Source organism: Anopheles marshallii, chromosome 3 (genome assembly GCF_943734725.1).
Source record: "Anopheles marshallii chromosome 3, idAnoMarsDA_429_01, whole genome shotgun sequence".
Taxonomy (NCBI): Eukaryota; Metazoa; Arthropoda; class Insecta; order Diptera; family Culicidae; genus Anopheles; species Anopheles marshallii.
This window is the reverse complement of record NC_071327.1, coordinates 41,634,636-41,662,033: the sequence shown is the minus strand read 5'-3', so window position 1 is coordinate 41,662,033 and position 27,398 is coordinate 41,634,636. Positions and strand designations below refer to the sequence as shown.

The 27,398-nt window shown below is 40.4% G+C and overlaps 1 protein-coding gene across 1 annotated transcript; it reads right to left on the bottom strand.

The window, feature by feature from the left end:
* Positions 1-1,201: 1,201 nt before the first annotated feature.
* Positions 1,202-26,415, bottom strand: LOC128715780 (uncharacterized). Its single transcript, XM_053810695.1, has 9 exons — positions 26,357-26,415; positions 7,448-7,638; positions 5,375-5,502; positions 4,307-4,396; positions 3,997-4,206; positions 3,736-3,923; positions 3,300-3,663; positions 3,018-3,218; positions 1,202-2,752 (listed from the first exon to the last, which is right to left on the bottom strand). Exons 1-9 carry the CDS (start codon positions 26,410-26,412, stop codon positions 1,202-1,204), a joined length of 2,979 nt encoding a protein of 992 aa, XP_053666670.1. The 5' UTR covers positions 26,413-26,415.
* Between the last annotated feature and the right edge of the window lie 983 nt (positions 26,416-27,398).

Sequence of the window (27,398 nt, the reverse complement as noted above, 5' to 3'; positions counted from 1 at the left end):
TAGACAATTCCAACCAAACGCATCTAGTCACAACTGTTGACTTGACTTTATTTTGATCGTCTTTTCCAATCAATTTATCGTCTTAGTCGATGTAAAAAATTACTAAGATTGCTTTCTCGTGTAGTCCGAAATGCATTTAATAGTGAGGAAGTTAGGAATAAATTTGGAATTGGACTAATTTTGGAATGACAATACGACTACCAACAGAATGTGATTCAGTTTGGGCAGTTTGTAAATGAAGTTTGTACTCTATTTCCATGAGGTCACTTATTTCGTTTGTTAAAAAAAATCATGTGGGATATGCGGCCCGTAAGTTCAAGATTATTTTTACTAGCTGGTAAAAAAATACCATTTGAATTGTTTGTGTAAATGAGGAACAAAAATTAAAGGGCAGCAAAAAAGAAAAAAACGAAACACGAACGTACGTGATATTAAACACGTGAGTTACATCTCCATCTACCATTACATCTCAAACAGTCCTATTTAGATCTCGTAACTGGTTAAAAAGTTTCAAATAAATTATTGACTTGACTTGGCGACAATATGCACAACACATAATAACAACATGCGGCCATGTGTGTTGGATGATAATGATAGTACTGATTGGATAGATACTAAACTATTAGAGTCCTAACATTGTCCTAATAACGTTGTCTAAAAGACAAGGCATATGAAATACAAACGATACGATTATTTGTTACGTCTCACTATATATTATGCAAAAAATATTACGAAAGGCATAAAACTTTTCTGTGCACCTAAGATCTCAAAACCGTCTACCAATGGCAAAACATTGAACAAATGATAAGAGAAGTAGGGAAAGAGGAAAAACCAGTGTTAAACAAAGTAAATATTTTAGGACTATGATAAATATGAAAGAGAACCGTGTTGAACTGCATAACCATATAAAAGTGCAAACAAAGACTACAGACAAAACTGTTCGTACCTTATAAAGTAGTTAATAGAGCACTCTATCTCTCTTTGCTAGTGCACTATTTCATTACAGGACGATGAGGTGCATTGGTTTATAGAGTTACCCATGATAGCTGACCATGACCAAATGGAAACCTGCGGAATTCAGCATTCCGTGCACAACATCGCAAAAAGGATCAACACGACACCAGCAGGATTAGTTGCGCGGGCTGCATACATTAGTGGCAAAACTATAATTAGTACTCTAGATCTACAGCGCGAGTGAGTGTTATGCATCATCTGTGCAATACCATTTAGTATCGGCAGAAGCAGGAATAGTGTTGGTCGGATCCATCGAAACGACAGTCGCTGTTCCATCCGTGAGTGGCTCAGCAACGTGCTGCAGTTGTGTCGGTTGTTGTTGTTGTTGGTTAGAATGATTAACATAGACTTTGGATTGTTTGCCGCTGTAAGCACTTGTTTCACCGGTGGAATCGGCAGGCTGCAGGATTTTTGATTTAGTAAGCGCAATGTGGGTCGGGATCGTTTTGCCGATCCCACGGGAATTGTTATCGATCGGTTCCAGGATTGTTTCGCTGGATGCTTGGGCCCCCGGCTCGCAAGTGGCTGGATGCGTTTGGTTGGGATTGTTAGTAGTTGGGTCGGGAAGATGATGTGTCGGTTCGCCCGTGGGGGCACTCGTGGTGATAGAGTTAGCGTTACTATTCAATTCATTACTACTAATGGAGCCGGATTTTGGCAGGCTTACAAGATTAAAGTTACCCGCCGAATCCATATAATCGTAAGACGGTGAACCATTGCTACTGGTAGCATGGGGATCACCGTTTCCGCTGTTAGTATAGGACGTACCCCACATGAGAACGGTTTGGCGCTGTGGTTCGCTGTGACGGATCGGCGACGACGATGCCGATGACTTGGCGCTACCCAGTTTGTTTTCCTCCGAGCCATCACCGTTCCGATGGCGGTGCGATGGATGCGAATGATGATGCGCATGTGCATGGAGCTGCTGCATATCCGTGTGATGCTGCACTGTATGATGGTGTGAGGTTTGCTGCTGATGATGGTGATGAGTATGGTGGTGGTGAGCTGGTTGATGGTGAGCACCGGGATGATGATGGTGTTGCTGTGAATTTTGCGGTCCATGATGTTGTGACTGGTTGCCATGGTGAGCGTGACGATCGATCGTATCTTTGGTCGGTGTGGCGTTACCATCGACGGTACAGCAAGGATCGACCAACTCCTCGGATGAGTGTGGGGAAACACTTTTGCCCTGCTGGCACGAACCTTTGGGTACATGAGGGGATCGCGGGTCGGTTCCGGGAGCAGCGGCAAACCCGCTGACAAGATAGGTGGCTTCGCCTGAGGCACATCCACCACCGGGTGTTTCCGGTTGCTGTGACGATTCGTTACTGGCCGGGTGCGATTGACCCGACTCGCTGCCAACACCGTAACTCTTTGTCCCCTCATGCCACCGCATGGTGTCCTCTTTAGTGATTCCATAACTGTCGTACGGAATAAGCCCGTTAGTAGGAACAAAGGTGGATGCACTAGTGCTGGTATGATACTCGGGATAGTAGCCACTTACACCTTGCAGCCGATACTGGTGGAAAAGATTATCGGGCATCGGGTAAAAGTTCGACGAGTGAACCGGACCGGCCATGTACACGTTGTCCGGTGCCGAACCGGGGAAATGGGCTGCCGGTGAATAAACGCTGTTGATGCTGTTCGAGTAGGCAGCCGCAGCAACTGCAGCAGCTGCCGCCGCCGTACCTGGCGGTCCACCAGGGATGTAATCCACGACTGAGACGCTGGGAGAAACCTGTAGGGTGCGTCAGAATAAGTTAATTCTTTTGTAGCAGAGTTAAGATAGATTACCGATCACGCTACCATTACTGTTTCTACAAAGACAATCGACTAATATAAGGTTACTTTTATAACGCATCATGTACATTACGTGACAAAATGATCAAAAATGATTTTTTCGAGCAAGTGAAAAGAGGATACTAATTAACGTGGTCTGGTCTTTAAAAGCATTCGCTAATTGAAACACACCGTACAACGCACGTGTTTCCGTGTACTCATACCTGTTCAGCAGCGCATTGGTTGGGCAGTTTACGCTTATGTCGACAGGTGGAGAGAAAATCGCGCAGCTGTGTTTTATATCGCCGGTTGGCACGTTGTTGGGAGGTCGTCGGTGAGCTTGGTGCACTGCTGTTGTTTGAGCTAACGATCAGCTGATCCGATTCAAAGTAGGTCGAAGAGATGCCTGCATCCAGATAGCTTACCTATCGCACGTGTTAACGTGCCCGAGAAAATAATAGTTTTAACGCACAGTAATAAACTCATCATGGCCAACAAGAACATACTTTAAAATCCATCGTCCGCTTGCCTAGCAGATCCCGACCTTCCTCCTCCATCAGCTGACGGTGGGTGCAGATAACGAAGTCGGGCTTTGAGTTTTTATACACCAACCTAGAGCTTGTTTGCAGCCACTGCCAAGCACCGTCCTTTTTCTGATAGCGATACGCAATCATACCGGAGGCTCCTGTTTTCAGCACTGAAATGTTAACAATATGCCACGTATAACCCACTCGTATCGATCGATATACTACATCACACTCACATTCCTGATGAGCACTTGCCACGTACGCCAAATCGTCGTAGTGTACCAGATCGTATCCACCCATGTTTGCTAGTTCCGAATCCGAATAGCCGAGTGTGTTTTTGCCTCTGAAAAGTAAAGAGTTCAGGATATTTTTAGATGCCGATCTTCACACTGTCACCAGTTTGCGGGATTCATACTTGTGATCCATGGACACGAGTGAAAAGTCTAGCTTATGTTTCGATTTAAACATATTCTCCTTGGGTGGAATCTCGAGCAGACTAGGCGGTCCAAACGGAGTGCAGAATGCAAACAGCGCCAACGGTGGCTCCTCGTTCTTTTTATTCTGCCCGTGTAATATCTTTACCCGCCCTCGGATGTCTAAGCGCTGGATATTGTTCAGTTGAAGTTTAAACCTTTAGTAAAACAATCTTTGCAGCTATGGAAAAAAATATGCGTACCAAAAAGCCAGAAGTATTGTCGAGCAGACAGCGAAACCGCACGGTAAAGCTTCGTTCCAATAGTTTGTCCTTTTCCGGTACCAATGCTTCGGAGAGTTGAATGCCGGATAGATCTGCCGGTAGAAAGGAGTTCCACAGCAGTTGCTTCTGCAGCTCTTCGCGATCTTCTGAATGTACCAGCTCGTATACGGATTGGTGAATGATGTCAGACTGAGTGAAAAGAAAGGAGCCACAAGGACGGTTAATAGAATGTATGTCTCAATGTAGTTAAGGACTATGAAATGAAGGTTTTTTTATATCCTTAAATTACCTGATGAAATCCAAGATAGCTTTCGATGGTGTGTGTTGCGAAAAATACTTCCCCTTCACATGTGAGAATCATAATGAATCCGTTTAATGCCTAGGAGGAGTGAAAATTATGTTATTCAATGCGGAGACTCAAATTCTGTTATTTGTCAGCAAAAGATACGTGTTGAATTATTTCTGTTCATTTATGTTAGTTGCAATAAAGAGCGACGCATTGGAAAATGTGTTTTATGTGCTTACATCCGTATTTGTTGTTTTTAAAGCATCAATCAATCACAAACATTTCGCTACATACAATGTTATACGAAGAACCACATAAGAAATCATTTCTAACTTTTAAACCAGTTGCACAATAAAAAACCAGAAAAAAACGATATAAGAAACCATACCATCATTTATCGACGTAAGTGCGCGTGTGTTTACACAAAATCGCGGAATTTTATAAATGAAGGAGCTTCAACTTCGGCTTGGCTGTTAACGCTTTGGTAGAAATGAGTTTCCAATCAAATGTGCTATTAAATAACGATTACTCAGAAGTCCGAAAGATACTGTGTGAAGCATTATACTGTGGCATCACCACATGTTTTTTTCCCCCTTTTGCATTGGTCTGATATTTCTTTAATTACAGTACAAAGAGTTAACTCGCCGTTGCCGGAAGCGGTACTGTCGGATGGTGCGAACGGGTTAGCTGTCTGGTCCGCCGCTAGTCTTCCTTCGACTGCTATCATAATTATGATGGTCAGCATCTCAGTTTCTCTAGTGTGGCGCTTGAATGAACCACGCCAACCACCACTTGCATGAATGAAGCCATGAGACAAACTTTCTACGGATGCGCCAAACATATACCGATTTGTACATTGAGACTCAACTAATGATTAATTATAAAATGTCTTGTACTTTAACCTTTTGTAACAATTTGCTGTTGCTTTGGTGATGTTAATTTTAGACGAGTGCTTTGACAATGTGTAAACATATTGATAGAAAACCAATCTTTTTTTCTTCTTTTGCAAAGCAACATAACACCCTAAAGCGTCGTTAAGATCGTTAGAAAGTGATCGGTGTTGATACATACCTGTAAAAACATATCGCTGTCGACAATGAAACTGTGATCGTAGGAGGTAAAATCTCGTGCGCGATAGCTTTCGTCGGAAGCAGAATGCGGCACCAGTCCATTTTCGCCCTTTTCTTTGTGCATCACAACTGTAAGAAATAAGTAAGTACATGGTATATTAGACGCATGAACGCTTTAAATAACTTCTAAACTATTACTTCTTCCTTTGTTGTCGTGTAAAACGAGCTAAATGGTTCGTATGTGGTAATATGTTAGCTTAGGATATTAATCATTTGTCAATCATCATTTGATAATTTTGATTATGAAAGCGTTTATCTGTGCTCAGATATCTCCATGAAGTAGAACATTCTTTTTTTTAAGGTTTTGGAGTGTCTTTAACGTACGAATAGTTTCAAACCCAACCATTTTTTTCCAACTGGAAAAGGTGACCCAATATGGGCGATGCGATATAATATTCGGAACTAGAAGGTACGGGAACATTTTTTATATTCATTGTATAGAGGCTTTGTGCCTTTTACTTATGTTTTACTGATGGTTGATCATGCCCGTTAAAAAACTTAATTTATATTAGTATTATGCCTATACTGTTTCTTTAATTTCGCCAAAGTGTTTCTATTATGTTTATGGAATGTAGGCAGAATGGAATGGAATGGAAAACTCGCGAGAAAAAACTTCAAAATAAGTATCTGAAAGCCATACTAAATTTCTCACCATGGCAAAAGACATATTTAATTCACAAATACTTTAATATAAACACCGTCCAACAATAACTAACGAAACAAACCATGAATTACAACGTTAGGAATGTTATGAACTCCAATTGGTGAACAGATATTAACATTAAACATTAAACAACATTAACATTAACATTAAAAAGAACATCCTCATCCACATTCCTATATCCTATCCGGAAAATTCTTTATTAATATTAAACAAATGGTAGCTTATCTCCATTAGAATAGCCATAAATAGATTACAATATCTGCATAAAGATAAATAAGTAAGATTGCGATTAGCATTAGGATTAGGTTAGAACATTGAATACGGTAAGCCTAGGTTTAGTTTTTGTTTCTGTCTCTTTTACTCTCCACACTTGATGCGGGGTTTTTATATCAAAATTTAAAAAACGCCGTATCAAAACGTCTGAACAGTAAACTAAAACTAACATGTTCGATGAACACTGTTCTGTAGTGAATAATATTTCAATCAAATACCTTTTTTTCCTACTACTACCACTACTCATGATGATGATTTTTATGACAAGTATGAATATTTCCTTGGAACCGTATGGACATAAGCTGCATGAAAATAGCTTGCGTTGCCAGCTTTCTTGGAGAGGTTGATAAAAAAAAAGGTGCTCGCAACACCTAACCAATTCTATACCGTATATAGTCTAAAAAGTTCTGACCTTGATTTTTCTTTATCATCTAGGCCACTACAACCTGATACCAAGAGATGTAGACTTGCCAATTCTTAATATAGTTGATTTTATTTACGCGTAGCTGGCGAGTCAAGTCCAACGCAAAGTCCTTGGTCCAGATGGGATTTTGTACCGGTTCTGTTCAGTGAAATAGGCGTCCCTATCAAATACACCACGGTCCGCTCCAATTGTTTATATTCTATCAAATTCTCGCAAAATCTAAACTGAATACCTGATCAATTCTTGATATTATACAAATAATGAGTCCGCAAGGTCCAGGAGGGTGTCACCGATCTATCACTTAACGTGCTCCATTACATATACATTGTTGTTATACATTGTCAAGAAAGGCATGTGTTTTTGCTAAAAAACAATGGCCCAAATAGAACTTGGCTAAAAAACGGCATAAATCTACAACACATAAATATGCACAATCGAACTCCTATCCTTGGCGCAATTATTGCTCACTCCGCTTGAATGCCAATTTAGCAGAGGTATGTCCTGGTACATCGTACATACGTAAATTTGATTTACCATTGATATATGATGGTACATTACATACTACCACACTACAGAAACGCTTACTCATTTTGTTAGGTGATCAATGCAGAGCATTAGCAACGGTGTTTCATTTGCTTTACAAACAATCTTACCTTGGAAATAGCTTTTAATCCTCAGGTAGCTGACCGACAACCGCAGAATGCTTAATCGGTCCAGTTTGCTCAATATGTTCTGCTCGAATGGTAGCAGCGAGGCGAGCAGATCCAGCTCAGCGTTCAGTCGTTCACGGTGTCGTTTGGAAGGGTTGCTTTTGGTGATGCCTTCTTTCGGAGTTGCCTTGATGCTGTGGAAAGGTAAATATAAGCACAAGCCACATGAAGTATCGTGAATTTTTTTTTTAGTGTTGTTGCGCGCTTTTTTGTTTTTGTCTGATTTTCGGCTGTTTCGTTTACCGTTCTTGGATTGACTACACTGATATGCAGCGAAATCAGCGCAACCAAAGTATATGCTGGCTGAAGGTGTTAAATCGTTCCAACGTGTGAACGAACGATTTAATTCCTTTAGGTTGCATTTGGTTTTGTTGTTGTTGTTGTTGTGCGTGTGTGTGGGTGTATTTCTTTTGGATAAGGTGTCCACATTATGCGACGGCTACAGAACGAACGCTTTCCGCTGGTAAGCTGATGGCGATCGTGGTAAGCGGCACCGGTGTCACCTTCGTGTAGAACAGATGTATGAGAGTAATTATCAACTCAAAAGGGAGCATAAAGGTTAGGAGCCGTTCGGTTCAATGCAAAACCGTCGAAAGCCGTATAGACAGTCACTACTGATCGCACATTGTGCATCGGTTATTTGGCACGTACGTCAGAATGTTTGTGATCGCAACAACTTCTTTGACTTTATTAACCCGTAGCCGGATAGTAAGTCCTGCGTACGGAGGATTGGTCCGGATGAGATTTTGGACCGGTCGTGTCGTGTGAAGACCGGCGCCGCTAGCAATACACCACCGGGTCGGCCCAGTTAATAATATGTTAATGATTGGCAATGCTTATAATTAACATTACTTAATTAAAAAAAATACTCCGTACGAATGAGTTGAATCCACAAACACCCACAATTGCAGTCTCTTCAAAGTATATTGAGAAAATTTATTAAAAAAGGAGTTTATTTTCCATCCGTTAATTTGTATCGTGACCGACGCATTTACACACTGTGAGAGAGGGTGTCTTCGCTGCTTCTCGACACAGAGGCAAGGTTTTGCCGTATGTTAAGGGGTAACGGAACAGAATCAAATACAAGAAATCTTCACCTTTTATTAAGACTAATGGCAAAACAAACTTGCAGTCCCATTTCTTACTACCCGTAATCGAGCGACAGGTCAACCAAATGAACAGAAGTCCCAGAAAGCGACCCTATATCCATGTCACCGTGCACATGAAGGCACAGAAACACGTGCACCACTCATGCCCGCGCCCCAGCTGTGCTGCCCCCGGTGCAAACGGGAAGGTGGGATTTTATCGGATTGCAATCGAACCCGTCCACGAATCGGACGGACAGTGGTAGAATGTGGTAGCAAGTAAAAATTAAACCAAACGGACTACGAACACCTTCGAATGCGCCCGGTTCCGCGGGAAGTTTTCGTTCCGTGTGTAATTCAGAAGACACCACTCGGGATGGCATTCCAGGTGGAGGTGTTGAATTAATCATAAGCCAAAAGCAGCATCCACAGTTGCTACAGTAGCAGCAACAGGATCAAGCAGTGGAAGTGGTTTATTTAAATTTAATTGCCAAAAAGGGCTGAGGGGTTAGGTCTCTTTTAAGCTTTTTGATTTAGCGTCGCTGCCGTTTATGTATGCAAAACATATGCACGGGAGCGTTCGAGAGTGTTTTGCAGCAGAGCATTTTAAATGGTGACAGATCAATCGAAATTCCACAAATTCTCACTCAATTCGCGAACAAGATAGCACTTTGTTAAGGTCAAATCGCTTCCATGTGCTACCACAGAAAACTGAGGGGCAAAAATTAATGCATCAGGTTGCGCCAGACGATAAGATAAGCAGATGCTGCGCAATGAACTCCCGCTAAAGGGTGAAACTAAAGGGTACACATTTGTAGGCAGAACGCTTCATTACTAATGGTTTAAATAATAATAAAATTCTCTTATTCCAGAACTCGTTGATATGAGTAAATATTCCGCAACTGTTGTCATTCCTTGCCCCTACCGTCAGTTACTTTTCGGCACGGTTCCGCACTGGCACGGTTTTAAATAAATTACTTGCAAGAAAGGTAACTCATTCCCATAACGGAAACCCCGGGCTGGCGCAAACCATTGGCAATTATCTTAAAATCATTAGCGTGTGCAAAACTAAGGTGCCGCCGCACTATGCTTTTGGCATATTTTTATGATTAAATGTCCACGCCACACTGTTTTGCGCTTAAAAAGGCATCCCAACAACCAACAAACGAATATACCAACGCCAATCAAGCAGCATTGAACGTGGGACGTTCGTGGAAATGTGGAAAAAAGCGAGCACATATATTTAATTTACTTTAAGCATTCGTTATGCTCGTGTGGTTAAAGGGGTGAAATGTTTAATTCATAAACGAACTGTGCACAAGTGCACAACGACTTGCACACGGCCTGACAGTGCAGGGGCGAAGCTGCATAAGCTACAGCTTTCATTGTTGAAACCGGGCCGCTTAATTGAGAAACTGCAATTGCGCACGAACTGTGGCTACATTTCACTTTCGTGCACTTGATAACTTACCGACAATGGTAAGAAGCTGCTATCATTATCCTTCTAGATGTTGTGTAGTCTTTCAGGCCGTTATCCTTTATGTCGCTCCGCACGGACACACCGTGTTTGCTTCGTACATATTGGTACCATGATACCGCTGGCACCTGCATTTCATTAGAACTTTAATTGTGCAACACACTGAGCAGGTGAAAAAGGCCATCAGTTTGCTACAGAGCATACAGATATAGGGGGGGGGGGGGGGCATGATCGTTCACATAATCGTGATCGAGCAGGCAGTGTTATGAAATGACGATATGAAACGCTATACAACTGCTTAACTAGAACTAGAAGGATTTGCTGCTAAACATAATAAGGAAAATATGTTGCTGGGTTGGGTTGGTGTGTGTTATTACCGCAACCCGATAAGGGTCTGTACACGATGTTGATAGGAAGCCAATAGGAAGGAACCGGCTCATCATTCATCATTTTGCATTCATTTCTGCATTCTAGTTGAACATCACCTTCCGTACGAACTACGCAGCCTGCCGTGAAATTTGGCAGCCACAGCATATGCATTATTTTCTCCTTTTTGGCCTTGTCGTAGTGACGTTCGATCAGACAAATGTCTACCAATCGAGGGCACTGCAACTGCCTTTCTTCCGCTCGGCAAATGTTCATTGAAACGCATCGAGACCCACATTCGCTGCTTCGCAGTGCTCGCCAGCTTTTCACATATCAACCCGACGTCTTCTGTACAATAAATGACTGAAAAGATAATTATTACAGTAGAACGGCACCTCACGCAGCTGCCGCTTCGCTATGTTCCGAACCAGCGTTTGGTTCGGTGAAGAGGATCACCCCGAGGAAGAGAGGAGGAAAACAAAAATGCCCTGATGCATATTATTGCAATGGCATGTATAAGTTTTGTGTGTTGATCGGTTGGTTTTGAACTGGTTAGCAAACGTAGTGTGAGCGATCATGTGTTTTGAAAACATTCTACATATTTTAAGTGGTATTAACACTAGAAGGTGTTTCATGTCGTACTATAGTCATTAAGTATGACCATGTGTAGTAGAAAACAGGCAACTATCTTATAATGAATATAATACGTCCGTGTTTTACGTGTTTTAATCGTTTTACTGTTTATCATGCTATGTTTTCATTATGTTACATTGACACTGCAATAGTCTACACACTACACCTATTCGTTATACGAGTGAAAATTGACTAAAAACGATCGGTTCTTCAATGTACAAAACAAACATAAGACGCTACAAAACCAAAGATGATGCTACACGTATGCATCGAAAACATGCCCAATAAAACACGGCAGTAATGAACCCATGATGCTTGTCATCCGTCCGTTAAATTATGTCCATCCCATTCGTAAAATTAAGCTGATCGTACAGGATATTTTATCCCCACACGGGTCGTGCGCCAATCAATACATCAATAAATAACTTTCGCGAATCACGAACTGCATTCTAATGGGCGATTATCACACACACGCAACAGCGTATAATTAGTCGTTGAATCAATAAAAATGGGGGGACGAAGATATAAACACCCAAACAAAAAAAAAACAAGCCTAACTGAGGAAGAAAACAAACGAACAAGCGGTCACGTTACGCTACGTATGATCGCCAGCCGTTTAACATGTAGCAGCGGGCAACATGTTCAGCGATGAAAATATGATATTCTTTTGATGGCAGCATATTTATGTCTGTTAAAAATCAATTAATAACATATGTTTCAACCTTCCCGCCACCATTCAACGCATCACCAAACCTCGAAGAATCTCGAGATGCTGAGCATATCCGACAAATCAGCCAGATGATGGTTCGCAATCGTGGCTCGGTTTAACGCATTTACCTTTTGGAGAGGTGAGATATAACATGTATTTGTGCGCGTGTGTGTGTTGTGCGATAGTTTGTGCATAGGCTTAAAAGTGTAGAGAAGGATTCTTTAGACAGTAGGCACCCGAGAAGTAGGCGAGTATACAGTTTTGAGATCAGCACGGGAACTGCACCTTTTCACGTGTCGAATATGTCGGAACCAAGGGGCAATTTTGCAGATCGTTATTGACCGCTCTCGTCAGCTGGTGGAGTTCCATTTGTATAATGAGACTGGTGTGTGTTTCCCTCACGATTCCCGTCCGAACATCCGGTTCACTGGAATGGAACACTGGGCAACACTTAGGGGATCTGTTGTTGTCGGTTCCGTTATGCACGGGACGTTGGCGTTTACTTAATTTATTTCCTGCCATTCTCTTTCGCGCACGGACGACGAGGTCTACTCATGGGGTGACTGACCCACAAGGATATCTTTCTTTTTGCGCGGGGAAATGGCTACAATGGCAAGGGCTTACGAGGGCTTACCTGTCCTGTGTAGAGGAACGATTTTTTCTAACACTAGCCTGACCTGCCGACGGGTACGTACGGGGACCTGCCTACTGTCTGCAGAGCACTCCTTTTTGCTTCACCTCGTTAACGCGTTCGTGTCCACCGGTCCATATCTTATCCTGTGCCCAGGATCTAATATCCATTTAGAACTTGAACCTTCGAATCGGTTGCAACCGGTGTGCGGGAGGGTGAAGTCTTCCGAAAAGGATATTGCACTATTTGCGTGTATTTTTATTGCTATGAAACCATGATTAGGGAAAAACAATGGAAAACTGGGTAAAAGCCTACCGGCAAGGGATCGGCTATACCCCGACTGCGTGTTTTGTTCTGCTTTGTTGAAGGTCCATAGAACACGCGTCCTTCAGCGGATCCATTCAGTGTTTATCCTTTAGCGATCTCGGGGATACTGTGCGTCATATTTCCTTTATTCCACGATACCGAGGGGAACCGAAAACAGGCAGTGGAAAATATCTGCCTGGAATGGTTACACCTTCAAATCCACCGCCCATATTAGGGGGCAAGATACCAGAGATACCAGAGAAACACACAAAACAAAGGTTATGAGTCACGCGCGTATTTAATAACTCACACTGGCCGCCTGACGCTGTTCCTAGCCGCGCGTCGACTTCACCGGCACTCCGAAAGGGCGTTCCAAACACTGTTGCTAGGGTCAAAATTCCTCGCACCGCCACAGAAGCATATGTTTCGGGACTGGCTCGATTCACACCGGCAGTAATGTGGCCCCCGCTGCAAAACGTTATGTTTGGTATTTTTGTGTGTGCTTTTTTCGGTTTTGTTTTGCTTTGTGGTTTATAGGACGACGGGAAAATATTCTTCCAGGACCTAATCAGGTGACCATACCGTAGTGCTGCAGGTAACAAAGGTAATGGAACAAATGTAACCGAAGGGAACGATTGTTCTGCATCATCGAAAAGGGAAGAAGTATCGAAAACAGCAAGCCATATCCTTGACGGATGCGGAAACCGCCGATCATTTGATATCGACTAAATCGTACCAGCGCCGAAAGGGACGCGATTCAATTGGTTTGTATCAATCGCTAAACACAACGAAAATGCACAGACAATTGAACGTCTACATATCAATAGGCGGAAAATGATACCCATTATAGATAGGTCGATAGATACTTGCAATGCTCCTTAGTGAGGAGGTCGCGTTGGACACTCAGTGGTATTGTGGTCAGGGCATGTAACATACGTTAACAATGGCGAACAATGAAAAGTGAAATGACGCAAAACGAACCTCACGGATGGCTTCCGTGGTTGGGCTGTTTCACCTTACCGTCAATTATTTGACTCACGTGACTTCGATTTAAAAAGGAAACATTAGAAATGAACGGCATCCGCTTTTACTTGTGCTGTGTCCCAAAGGTGTACTTACGGATCCATTATTTGGACATGGTTCGCATGCTCAAGTTATTGTTATTTAATGATTAGTCATAACAACAGCACACTTTGCTCATCAATGGTCAATGCTGGTAATTGTTCTACAATATTTCCTAAACACACCAAACAGTACAAGAATGTGTAGACAAATATTTGATATACTTGATTTACTTTACTTTACTTTGTCTTATTATTATGATAGCTACATGAACGTAGTTTGGTTTACTTTAAAAAAAAAACGAACAATTAGTAGATTCATTTTCATTCATCTATCTTGGGTCAAAGGTGAGCACCGACAACAACATTGACGTTGACTCGTTCGCGCTAGGGTTTTGACTGCCAACCGGTTTTCAGAGGCCAGCAACCCGACAGTATGAGGAAACTTCTCTACTCAAAATACCTGTCGACGAATGAAGCTGATACTATATATAACTTATACAGTTCCAGTACTTACATAAGCCTCTGAGACCTAAACTTTTGCAAAAAAGACTAGAGCCTTTTAGCCGCTTTCGAGAGGAAGATGCTTAGAAGGAATTTTGGCCCCATATGTGATTAAGGACAATAGAGGAGTCGCTATAATGCTGAACTCCATGAACTGTATGATAAAGTCGAAAGCACGCATCGCAGTGAATAAGACTCGCCAGGCTCTGGTCATGTTATGAGAATAACACCAGAAGACCCAGCCCGTAAAGTCCTTTTAGGTCGTTCCATGTTGACAGTACAGAGCAGAGCTTCGTAGGCTCAAATTGGAATGGAGTGATGGCGTTAATTTTCTATTACTAGAGGTTTCAACTACAGTGTACCAAATTAGGTAACAGGTCAAAATAAATACCTTTTTTTGCAATCTGATTTCACTATGTATGTACTACTGTATGTATGTATGGACTTCAGGAGCAGTATACTTAATACACCACTAATTGAATGCCGTCATCCGCCAATCGGTAACTCAGCATGGAAAATGTTTCTGATCGATATCGATAAGATTTTGTCTCTTCAACCAGATTCGATTTCTTCTCTCAATGGTTTTTCTTCATCTTCTTAGCTTTGGGTGCTTGTAAAATTTCTATTATTTCTATCACTTATGTCTGTAAACCCTGCAAACCCTTATGTAATTATTTCCAAACCTCCTTCTAGTTGCGTCGTGTCCTGGTCAGCCACGACTTGGATGTGATCTTCGAATACAAAATATCTGTTTGTATCTGTTTGTTGCAGTGTTTTTTCATATTTCGAAGCTATTCTACAATGTGCTCATGATTCACGAAAAGTTACGTACGAAAAGTTCACAAAAATCCAAGATCGTTTTTGTTTCTTGCCTACTCGCCTCGAATATTCCAGTATTATAAAGTTACTCTAGTTTGGAATGCAAAACTCGACCAGGTGCAGAGGTGGGAACAACAACACTTCTACAGTGATTTCACGGCACGAAGCGCTAGAACAGTATAAAAGTAAATACAATCTTTTGCGTTACACCTTCTGTTAAACGCAATAACGTAGGGAAAACACTTTTGATCATGATCCGAAATATCGTAAGTCTTGAAGACAATCACATTTTCCTTTGTCTTGGTATTCATTTCAAGTCTATGTAGCACTTTAACATCACATATTCTGTTGAAATTAGAATTCTTATCGACCATTTGGCTATTCTTCAGCAGAAAGGATATATTAAAAATACCGTATTTCCAGCAAATGCGAAAGATCTCACGATGTTATACCACCTTATTGTGGAGCCTGCAATACGAATAAGACATCAAGGGCTGTTGTTTGATTGTTTTTGTAGTAGCTCTTGCTAATTAACCGATAACGTTATTAAATTTTGTCTGAGGACAGCAAGAAAAGGGGAATCATAGCTAGATTCGTCAGTAGGTGGCATAGAACTCGTATAAAAAATATACGAGTCTCCGATGAGATGTGTTTTGAAAGTGCAAATGATCAAATTTAAATTGTCATCACCAGTTTGTTTCAATGTCTCATGCAGTTTGTTTGGAAAATAATTATTTTTATTGCAGAAAATTTACCAGTTTGGTTCTAAATGCCATACGCATTTATCATAGAAATTTGCTATAACTATTATAGCTAAAAACCATAAAATACTGAGTCATATGCCAACAAAAAATTGATTTAATTATGATTATGATAAAAGGAAATGTAGATAAAATGTTCAAATAAAATGATTTGACAATTTAGCGACCTTCCAATCGATAACTATTTAATGATGGGTTTAAGAATGCGTTATGAAGAATGATGCAATTGTAGGAAATGAACAAATTAGTGTTGAACTTCGGAGGGTTCTGAACAAAAATGCATTATAAGTGAACACATTAATTTAAAAGTGCACAAAAAACATTTCTTTCAAAATACTGTCAAGATGTCTTGTTGTTAAGTATTTTAACATCTTTCTGCCACAGTTAGCACACTCGTTCTCATATTTTCCGTTGCAAACTTTCTATTCCAACTTTGATAAACTTCTTTTACGATCGCATTGTTCTAGGCAAGAATGCAAGAAAAAACTGCCCCCTGAGCACACCACTATCGTTAGCTACTTAAAAGCACCAACCATCTTAGTGCTGTGGCCCTGTCCTGAATCATGTACACGCACAACCATACACACTCATCGCTTCGTTTCAGAGGATCGCGTGCATCATGTGCCGCTTACGTTCACTATTGTTAGCGTTGAAAAAAAAAGAATTCCCTTCGTCGGCAACCATAGAAAACTTTAACTATCTTGATTAACCTTCCCAACCGGAGCGATATATAAATATATAAATAAGCGAGAAAAGGAAACGCAAAGCTAAGGCATTAGATTATTTAATTGGTCTGGTTTGTTGCATGTATAATGAAGACAAAAATATTGACCGTTAATGTAGCTGTACTAATATGCTTAAAATCACTTACTTAAATGAAACAGTAATGTTAAAATGAATAATGTAAAATAAATTTTGAATTATCAACGTGTGTGTGTACTTATGATATTAGTAATGTAACAAAACTGATAAAAATAAATGTAACTGAATTAGCATTCCAGTGCGTACCAATCGAATTGATGGACTACCAAAAAAGAAACAAATGATAGCAAGAACGAACAAAAAAAAAGCTTTACGATGTATGCCTAACTAATGCAGCATTCCATCGCGCGGCGTGAGGTTGCCATCGACCAGTGTTGCTGCACAGTAGTGGTTTAATTTATGTTAACGAAACAATCAACCCCAGTTGCAACTTGCAGCGGGACGCAAAAGGACGAAAAGGTAGCTAAAACAGCAAAAAATACAATGCCACCAAGAACAAATAAACAAATTATAATGAAATGCCCACCTAGGAATCCGGAATCCCGAATCCGAACACGGTGTTGATGATGCGCGCTCGGCCTATGGCCTAAATGACTGCAGACACTGGGAGCAGCACGATCGTACCGAGCGATGGCTCGATCATGTTCATTGCTGCGCGGCCCAGAAGCAAGAACAACCCCGTCTCTCCCCGTGCCTTGGCTTTCCTTACCGCTCTCCCCCTGCGGAAGGGGTGGGAAGAAAGTGGGAAGAAATTAAACAAACAACATCCCCCATTTTTGCTCCACGATATCCCGGAGCTCATGATAAACGGGTTTGTGTTTAGTAACATTTTATTCCAGTAGTAAAACTTTTGCAACAGAAATTGGGATTTTCGCATCATCCCCGCATCGTACCGAAGTCCGCCCGCGTTCCACAATGAACGATGAAATCAAGGCAGAGCATAAAATTTGACTTGTCATGGGTACACGCGAGATCGCAATATGCTTGTGGTGTGTGAGCTGCTCTAGCTCCCCGGTGCGTGAGGTATCCTAAAAGGCAAATATTAAAATTTTTATCCAACCGGCCATATGCATGTTACATTAGCTTCAGCACGCCTGCATGTGCGCAGAGCTCGTGCATGGGTACCGGTCCATCTATCGGCTTGCAAATTATTCTCCGCAAAAATTGAAGGCAACGAACAGGGGCAACAACGGAAATATATTTATATATTGTTAGCACAAGCGTATCGATGCGGCGCTCCAGGGTTCTGATAGTCGTCCGAGTTGATTCAATGCGAGAATGAAGCTCACAATCAAATGCAGAAAATCCCAAAAGGCGTAGTGTGATCGGTAGAGCGATGGTGCACCGATCAGCTCGTTGTTTTGAGGGAGAAGAAATTTTTGTTTCGGTAGTTTTCGTTTTATCCGTTTTTATTTGTGCTGCTGTTGCCGGAGAACATGCTCCACGAGACATATTTATTGCGACGGGGTACAGAATGGTACAAGCGATAGTGTCTGTGAAGCTAAATAACAAATTGTTTTACCACTTGTTGTGTAGTTCAAGTACGATCGACAAGTAGAACAGAAGGCAAGACATCAAAGTTTAATATTGCTTATGGGTGATGAACAGCGTTTTTTCTGCCTATCTTATGCTACTATAATGCACAATTAGCTGTAAATAATAGCTGTATTCCATCTTGATATTGAGTAAAAGATGTTTTGTTATTATATTATTATTGTTATAATACGAGTATAGTATAGTATAGTGAGATAATAACATGATAATATAAGTCATAAGCAGAGCCCAATGTGAATCTTCCGTTGGTCGTTCTTCTTGGAGCATTCTGAGTTCTTTTTGAAGAATGGTAGTTGATGCGATCAAATAAGACGGTGCATGCACCACCACCACCACCAGTCACAGCATACCAGGTCTGAGAGATCAAATCTCCAATGGAGTCATAGTCCCATACTAATAAATGTATGAAGCTATTTAATTTAAGTATTTTTAGGTAAGTAAAGGCCAAAGCAGGGGGGGCTCGGTGGCATGATGGTAGCGTCGCCGGTCTTCACACGAACGGACCGGACCAAAATCCCATCCGGGCCAATCCCCCGTAGCAAGGACTGACTACCCGGCTACGTGGTAAAATATGAAGTCGATACGGCCAGGCCGTTCTAACGAAAAAAAAGGCCAAAGCAAACCAATACCGTCAACGAATGTAAAGTCAAATAAAGAGAATAACCTAGAAAGGCGATGTAACTGTAGAACTATTGCTAACAAACCAGCCATAGCAAAGATTACGAAGTAAGGAATAACCGATAAAAATGCTTGAAAAATGACCAAATGTGGCACATTAATTGGTGAGATTCAGATTGGTTATTTAGTTTATTCACCACAGTGTGTAAGCAGCTAAAGTAATTTTACATCTCTCAGAAATTATTGTTCAAAATTATCAGGATAAATGCTATGATCTACTGAGGATTTTAAATATTCTATAATCGATGGCAATATGTTGTATAAAGAAACAATTTTTTTATTTAATTTTATTTTTGTGCATGGCATCCATCATTTAGTTAATCTACACCTCTGCATTTTATATCGTCATTAAGTCAATTACTATTAACATACACAAAACGAAATTTGATTTATTACGAAAAGCCTTCCTTTTCAATGTCTTAATTGATATACCCTTTTACACTACGTTTTTTTGGTTTGGTGAGATTAGAATAAAGTTTTAGAGGGAAAAATACTTACCTAAGTGCCTAAGCGTCTCTAAACTTATTCGAACATGATTTATTTATTTTAAATTTGTTTATTCTAATCCTACGGTTATTAGCCTTATTGACATATAATGAAATACTGAACTTATTTAATAATCCCATCTTTTCGTTCATACAGACTCAGTGCTGACCTGAACATGAAAAAAACCTAAACATTTACGACTTCTATTACGTAGCTGATCTTGTATTACCATCGTAATGGGGTTTAATGTTGAGACAGTGTGTCAAGACCGGTGCTGCTACATTCTTATTTCGTATCATCTTTTCTAGGCCTTACGACAGTGACCATCGGCCTAACCATTCTTACGGAAATAATAAAAACCGTGACCGATTATTTTATGTTTTGTAGTGTGCGAAGTACGAGTATATTCGAGTAGGAAAAGTAAGCATCAAAAATTTCAAAAATGAAGTAAATTGATTCTAGACAACGGAAAGAAAATGGTTTTGCCCAAAATTCGAAGAAAATAGTAAAAAAGCCAATTATTTCGTAAGGTAAAAATGAAATTAATAAAATGTTTTTCGTTGTATAGACCGATAGTCCAGACCCCTATTTTGGGTCATTCCTACATGGATTACAAAATGTCATGCCATTTGAATTCATATTTCGTTCCACTGGGCTACAATGGTTTGAATACTCTCTATCTCCTAATTTCTCTTTTTAACGTAACGACCTTCTAGGTCATGCCTTTCAGACATTTCAGGCTTACTAGACTTAGTTTTACCACGTAACCGGATAGTCCTTGCTACGGGGGAATCGTTCGGATGGGATTTTGTATCGGTCCGGCCGTCCGGCACCACTACCAATACACCACCGACCGCCCCATTGGGGGGTCCCCATCTGATTTCAGCTGTTTTTAATAAAACTAGCTTCAAGTTTGTTAATAATTTGAACCATCATAAACAAACTACATTGTTCAAGCAATTGTTTTTATGAAGTGTTTCTAAATATCTTACATGAAAACTCCAAATGCTATAAATTATGCTTTATTTTCACGATGTGCATTGCGTGATGGTTCGAGGCAAAACAGCGCGAGCTCGAATGACGTCGATCTGTCTTTGCTTTAGACGGATATGCTGAACGACTCTAGCGTAATAATATACCAATTATATGTATGGTATATGTTGACTATACTGTTGGTGGATATGGTGACAGGACGCAAAGTATTAGGCAAATGAACTGTTGTAGAATCAATTACATGCATCAGAAATACAATTCGAGGGACAACAGAATAAACAGTAGCAAATAGAAAGTCAATCGCATAACAATGAAGTGTAGCAACCGTGCTATATCGCATGGTGCCCTCTTACACGATCAATAATAAATTACTACATCATGATAGGGTTGAAAAATGTAGATACCTTTTGCATAGTGGGATATTTTGTTTATGCATTTATCATATTTCCATATCATTATCAATAGTTGTTGTTGATATTCTACTTTGCATATAATTGCTAGTATGTTTGACTGAAATCCATTCTTCAATCATTTCCACCGCTTTTAATTTTTTTAAAGGTATTTTTTACTTTAACTAAATTGCGTATTTTTTTATTAAATCCTACACATACACACGCTTGACTTACGCCTCGTCTATGATAACTTAAATTCCTGAAATATTCGCAAATCTGTTGATGTATCAGTACAGTACAATACAGTAACAATAATATAAGATTTAGTACAATTAAAAATACTCTTGAGCATTATTTCCATTTCTCGAATGAAATCAACCACCGTTAAGAACATTATAATGATCAAATATTAAAACATTCACAACACTAAAGCATGTTACGATCGTGTCACGTTGATTCTTAACACGTTCCACGCCGTGTTATAATCGTTAAAGGCGATTTCCATAAGGCCTTATGAGTTGGGTGATGCGGCGCTGAATGTGTTTAGCGATATACTATAATGCAACACAAACCGAACTATTTGATTTAAATACAAAAATCCCGATCACATCAAACCCCATGTTTATTGTGGTAATTGGTGCATTGTGCTACTCTCATCCCTTTTCCTCGTTCGCTCGTTCACATGGTAACAATTTAAAAGGGAACAAATGAATTGATTGCATTGAAAATATTATATCACCATGAAATATTACGCAAATGCAGTCATGATGAACCTGTTACGGGGCGCATATTATTCGAACGAATGAGATGTTATAAATTGAGTTTTCAATTTAGTATTTACTTTTCCCACAGCCAAAACCAACACCTACCGTTTTCCCCAGAAGGACACACAACACACATATAATCGGAACATTTCTGCTGTATTGCACTTGTGTTCGCGCACCCGGCGGGAAGAATATATAAAAAAGAGGAGAAAATCTCAGACACAACAACAAAACCGCCCCATAACCGGTTATCGATCGATCAATTGACGGGCCCTAAAGGTAAGCATAATAAAGAAGCATCTGACAAACTAACGTGGCTGAGAGAGGGTGCATTACCGGCATTCTGGCCGTGCAAAGTGTTGCCATGCAACAACAGTTAATGGATAACAACAGGGACCTGCCGGTATGCTGAGGTTATGCCGTTTAACTAGGTGCTATATTTTAACGGTTGATGTAGGAAAACATTGAACAATGAGTGTTTTGGTAACATTGATGAAAGTCCTTTCGACTAAGAAATTTTGAAACGAATTCTAGAAGAATAAAAGTAGTTTATTGTAAACTTTATTTTCATAGCATTACAACAAATTCCGACAACAATTGCAACAAACTTTATTTTCATAGCATTGCAACAAATTCCGAGCCGAAACCTTTCTATACAAACATAAAGGTATTTTAATTGCGCAAAAGCGTACAATGTGCTTCCTATTATAAGCACCAATCTGCGCTCGAAGGAGTGAGTGGGCGTAAGATGGACTATCTTACTAAATTCAGAAAATGACCAGCGCTGCGGTAAGGCAAAAGTCGCAACCGAAAGGGTCAAAGGATTTAAAATCCGATCGATACTGAAAGCACAACAATAAATGCAGTGCAACACTGCTGCACTGGGAAAAGCGCATCCTGATAAAGCACCCTCTAGATACAGCGACGGACGCAAGCCTTCGTCTGATGATTGGTCGATGGAAAGTATATGGTGCTAAACACGTCGCCAAAGCCGACACCCCAAGACTTTTCCTTCACCTTGCAGCTTGGTACGGAACTTGCTTCCTGATATCGTAAACGATCAGTTTGCGAAAAATAAACGGTGCCTTTTTTGTTGTTGGTTTTTATTCTGTTTTGACGAGTTTCGGCAAACATCCTCGCGCACAAATGGTATGGTTTTATGTGCACTTGTAATTTATCATCTATTATTAATCGCTCGACCACGTTCGATACGAACGAACGAATGAACACCACCCCTCGGGAATTGCGGGCATTGCGGGAGTTGAAGAATGGTAAACGGCGAGTGTGACTTTACATCTACCAACAAAAAACCCTAACAAAAACCAACTCTGCTTCAAGCCAATGCACTGTTTATTTTGTGTTCATTAGATGTGAAGATATCCGCGAATCGCGTAATTGACGTTCGGCTCTAGTTCACCGAGGTTGAGAATCGCAAAGGTCAAGAAGGAAATCTGTTTTAATAACGGTGTTGTTAACGGCGCATTTAGAATACAGCTCCAATGGAACAGAAGGAAAGTTTATCGAATGGAATGTAAGTTAAACTAAACTGGTGGATCGGTTTGCTTCAGATTCTTGGAGTAGAGTATTACTTAACGGATTTAAGATCGTATATGTCCTAAGATTAGCAATGATCATTAACAAGGTGCATTGCTAACGACACAGTTGACTTAAACTTAGTCTTACTGGCAACTAACTTTAGCGGAAACGACTATATTAACGTGTATATCAATTGCATTACTACACCGGAGGCTAGAAAGATAATTTAAAGTTTTACCATCTATATTGACTAAATATGGAGGACTCGCCACAATGACGATGTGCATAATCTGTACGACGAACTCACTATCGTATCGGAACTAAACTCGTCAGACTGTTATGGGCTGGTAATGTTATTAAAGAGGCACCGGAGCTCGTCGAATCCTTTTAGGTGATCCAAAAGGAAATTGAGATATTGTTATGGCGTTGATCCATTCGCCAGGAAGGGCGGGTTGTAAGATTGACATACGGCGGTGCATGACCCTCAGCGGTTTAGAGAACTGTTGTTGCAGACCAAGCGCCGAATATATATGCTTTGGCATAGGATCAAAACGAATAATGAATTGAATTGAGGTTCGATTTTGCAGAGGGCGATTTTCCACAAATTTCACAAGTTTCATCCAAACCTAAAGTTTGTGTTTTGCATCAGCCATCGTTCGGTACGATTTAAGGTATCAAATAGCGCTCCAACCTGATGTAGGGATAATGTTTTCATTCCCAGAGAAGTTGTTCTTTATCCACGGAAGAATATGTGAACATACTCATAACCGAGATACACTGCGATATACGCTTCGGTATTTATTTTAACTTCAGCTTCAATGAAAACTTGCTGCATTTTCGACCCGTTGCACACCACCCTACCAAACATTATAACCAGTGACGGATACAATGGTGGGCGAAGTAGGCGGTCACCTATGGCCGTGTAGGAGGCCTACGAGAAAGCTGTTATACACGAAAGAATGTGGGAATTGTCATAAAGGACCCGAAATGCAATTCTCAGCATGCTAGAGAAGCCCCAAATTTAGACCTCCAAGGGATTCCCTCCGTCCACCGTTTGCTATGCGGATGATGGTTGACACTTGAGCTAGCCTTTTTGAAAGAATTTTTTTACTACGAACAACTATGCTCCAGTTGCACCTTATTGACTGTATATTCGAAGATGTCCCAGAGGATCTCCTAGGCGAATACTAAAAGGTTCAAATTAACCATATATTGAAGTTTTACAAAATTCGCATTTTTCCGGAGTAGCTGGCAGAAATATAAAATTCTATAATTCATTTGTAATGACAAGGAAAGAATGCTTTTACCGAGGTGACCGAGTGGTCAAGCATGTTACGGCACCGATTTTTGCACTATCGGCCCGATACCAAATCCCATGCAAACCGTTTCCTTGTACCAGGGATTGACTATCCCTCCCACAATGCCAAATTAAGTCTAATGGGTAATTGAAAATGGTATTTTTTTGCCAAGCAATTTTGTTGTCCAACTGTTGTAAACCGCGTGGGGCATTGAAGTCGGTCCGAATATCGGAATGCTTTTAGGACACGGCTCGATTCCGATCTACTATGGACGTGCGTTTATCTATTAGAGTAGCGATTCTTCTTCTTCATCGACAAAACAACCTCAAAGAGTGTAGGCCTGCCATTTATGAATTTCTGTGACTTTATTTACCCGTATCTGGATAGTCACGTCATGCGTACGGAGCATTGGTCCAGATAGGAATTTGGTCCGGTCCGTTCGTGTGAATACCGACGCCACTATCATCATGCCACCGGGCCACCCCAGAGTAGCGTTTACTTTTAGTAATATCTTTTTAAAAAATTTATTCATATCAAAAAATTGATTTTAAATGTTTAAAAACTTGGCTCCAACTGTAATGACTACGGGTTGTGTGTGAATGGCATTAGCGCGGCCAGGGCCCTATTTGACAAATAGAGGATATTAATTCGGTTGGCAGAAAATGCCATTTCTAATAAGCCCAAGTCAGTTTAGGGATGTTATGGTCTAGTAAGTAGCTATTACTTACTACCTAAAAAAGATTTTATTACGATCGGTAATACACAGATCTAAAAAAACAGGGAGTTAAATAACGACTCCGCTAGTTGGACATATATGGAAAATGCACAGCTAACCATTCCATTCACCATTTAACCATTCAAATCACAGATAACCAATCATATTCAAAGATAGATCTACAGTGGTTGTACAATAGTTACAGTGCCAATGAGAAAAAAATAAGTAAGCTTACGGATGAATGAGTTATGAGTGTGATCTCAGTTACAAACAGTTTGAAGAATGATTGGTAAATGCACAGTTGACCTCTACGATGTTACCATTTTGGCGTTATTGCACTATCATTAAAATTGTGCATTTTGTGGCTGGTCAAGTATTGTTTTTGAACATTTTGTCTTACACGATCGCTTGCGATAATGCATTTAACCTAGAAGGATCGAACGTACAGGTCGAAAGGTTGGCAAACTGGTGCATGAACTCGTTTCAATCTGGTTGGGTTTTAACTAGGGCCATTTTTTGCTACTCTGCATCCACAGAGTAGGTCTACAAAGAGTTTGACAAAGTATGAAAAATATGAAAGAAAATTCCACACTGCTGTGGAGCACGCTCACGTTGATTAAAACTACAACTACAAAAAAAAAACACAGTCAAATATCGGTCTCATTGTTGAAAACGTATTCTTTCGTGTTTCAGGCGTATTTTTAGCCGGTGTGCTTTCGAGTAAGTTGTCCATTTACTAAGAAACCGGAATTACCAACAGTGGCGCAAATGTTTGCAAAAAACGCAACTCAGCTTATTCCAAGAATCGTTTCATCCCTACATCTTCTGTACAACAAAAACAGGAGAAGTAAAAAAACACACAAGCCCCAGCAGTCATTACGGTTGCAGTGGAAATTTGCATAAATGATCGTCAATTTTGCAGCTTCGAAAATTGTTGCCTAAAATAGGGCAAACATTCGGACCAGCAATAATTGTATGGTTTGCTTAGGTACAGCGAATCAGGGTTGCAGCAGAAAGTTCATCATCGCCATGGCGATAACACTTCTTTACTTGCACCTGCGCAAAAAAAGCACGGGAAATAGAAATTTGCGATTTGACGCAACACTAAAGTTATGATTTATTTCAACAAAACCCCAAAAAACCCCAATTGATGTTTCTGATATTTTGTATTAACATTACAAAGGTCATGTTTTGTATGTCTCAGAGTCGTTAAACTTTATGGAACATTAAGTAAATATTTGGAAGCTTCAAATGTTAAATAGTGTGTGCACACTTATTACAATAATAATTAGTTGTTTCATTCAACTCTTTCACTTAAATACCTTTTGCCATTGCGGCGCCTCCGTTTGGTGGCATAAACTGTTCCCAGCTGACTCATTTTCATTCCTAAGGTGTCAAGGTGTTCCTATTGTTTAATCTGTCGGCAGCAACAACAAAAAACAACTCTAATCGCTTATCACTTATAATGTTTCGGAAGGACGATCTGAACAACCGATTCTTCTTGCATTATTTTACTCCTTCTACGACCATATTGATATGCACATTTTGGAAAGGTATTATAGACACATTGCACAACGCCACATTGCCACTTAGCTTGTATTTTAACTATTATGCAATTCACTCACAATTCACACAATTTTCACAAAACGAATATCAATAGTTTACTAGCAGCAATAACACATGTTAAGCTTGATTATATATATATTTCACATTTCGATATTCGGATACTATACAACACTAAAAACGGTGAGCATATCGCTTTGCGTAAGGAATCATTATCACTAAGAAATTGTTATCACCTTCATATAAAAATCCACTCACACGCACACGTACACACGTACACACACACCATACATTGATACGGTGTACAATCTGTTTTTCTGGCGATGCGCGTACAAAAATCGACCGAACACTGTCGAATGTCGACACATAATGTTGCCCCGAGTACATAAGCCAACAGGAGCAAGCATAGAATTTAACGCAAAACATGGTGCGTAAGCGGAAACGATAATAAATAAGAGCCGGCCGTCTTTGGACCGCCCATTTGTGGTGGGGGGGGGGGGGGGGGGGGGGACAAACATTTAGAGTATGGTTGAATTTTCATCTTTAGATGGTCAAAATTGTAAACCGTGCCATTATTTTGCGTACATCTTCCGCAACAAAACAAAACCTATCAATGATTGTTGCTTTAAAATGTTCCCTGTCAAAGGAATCACAAACTAAATATTTAAAAAAATTGCAAGTATTTATTGATGTCTCACAATTTTCGGTATTTACTCGGTATTTACTGATGTCTCGCAATTTTCCCACTGTCTACATGAGTGATTTTCGAGAAATTCATATACATACAGCTGTGTGGCAAAG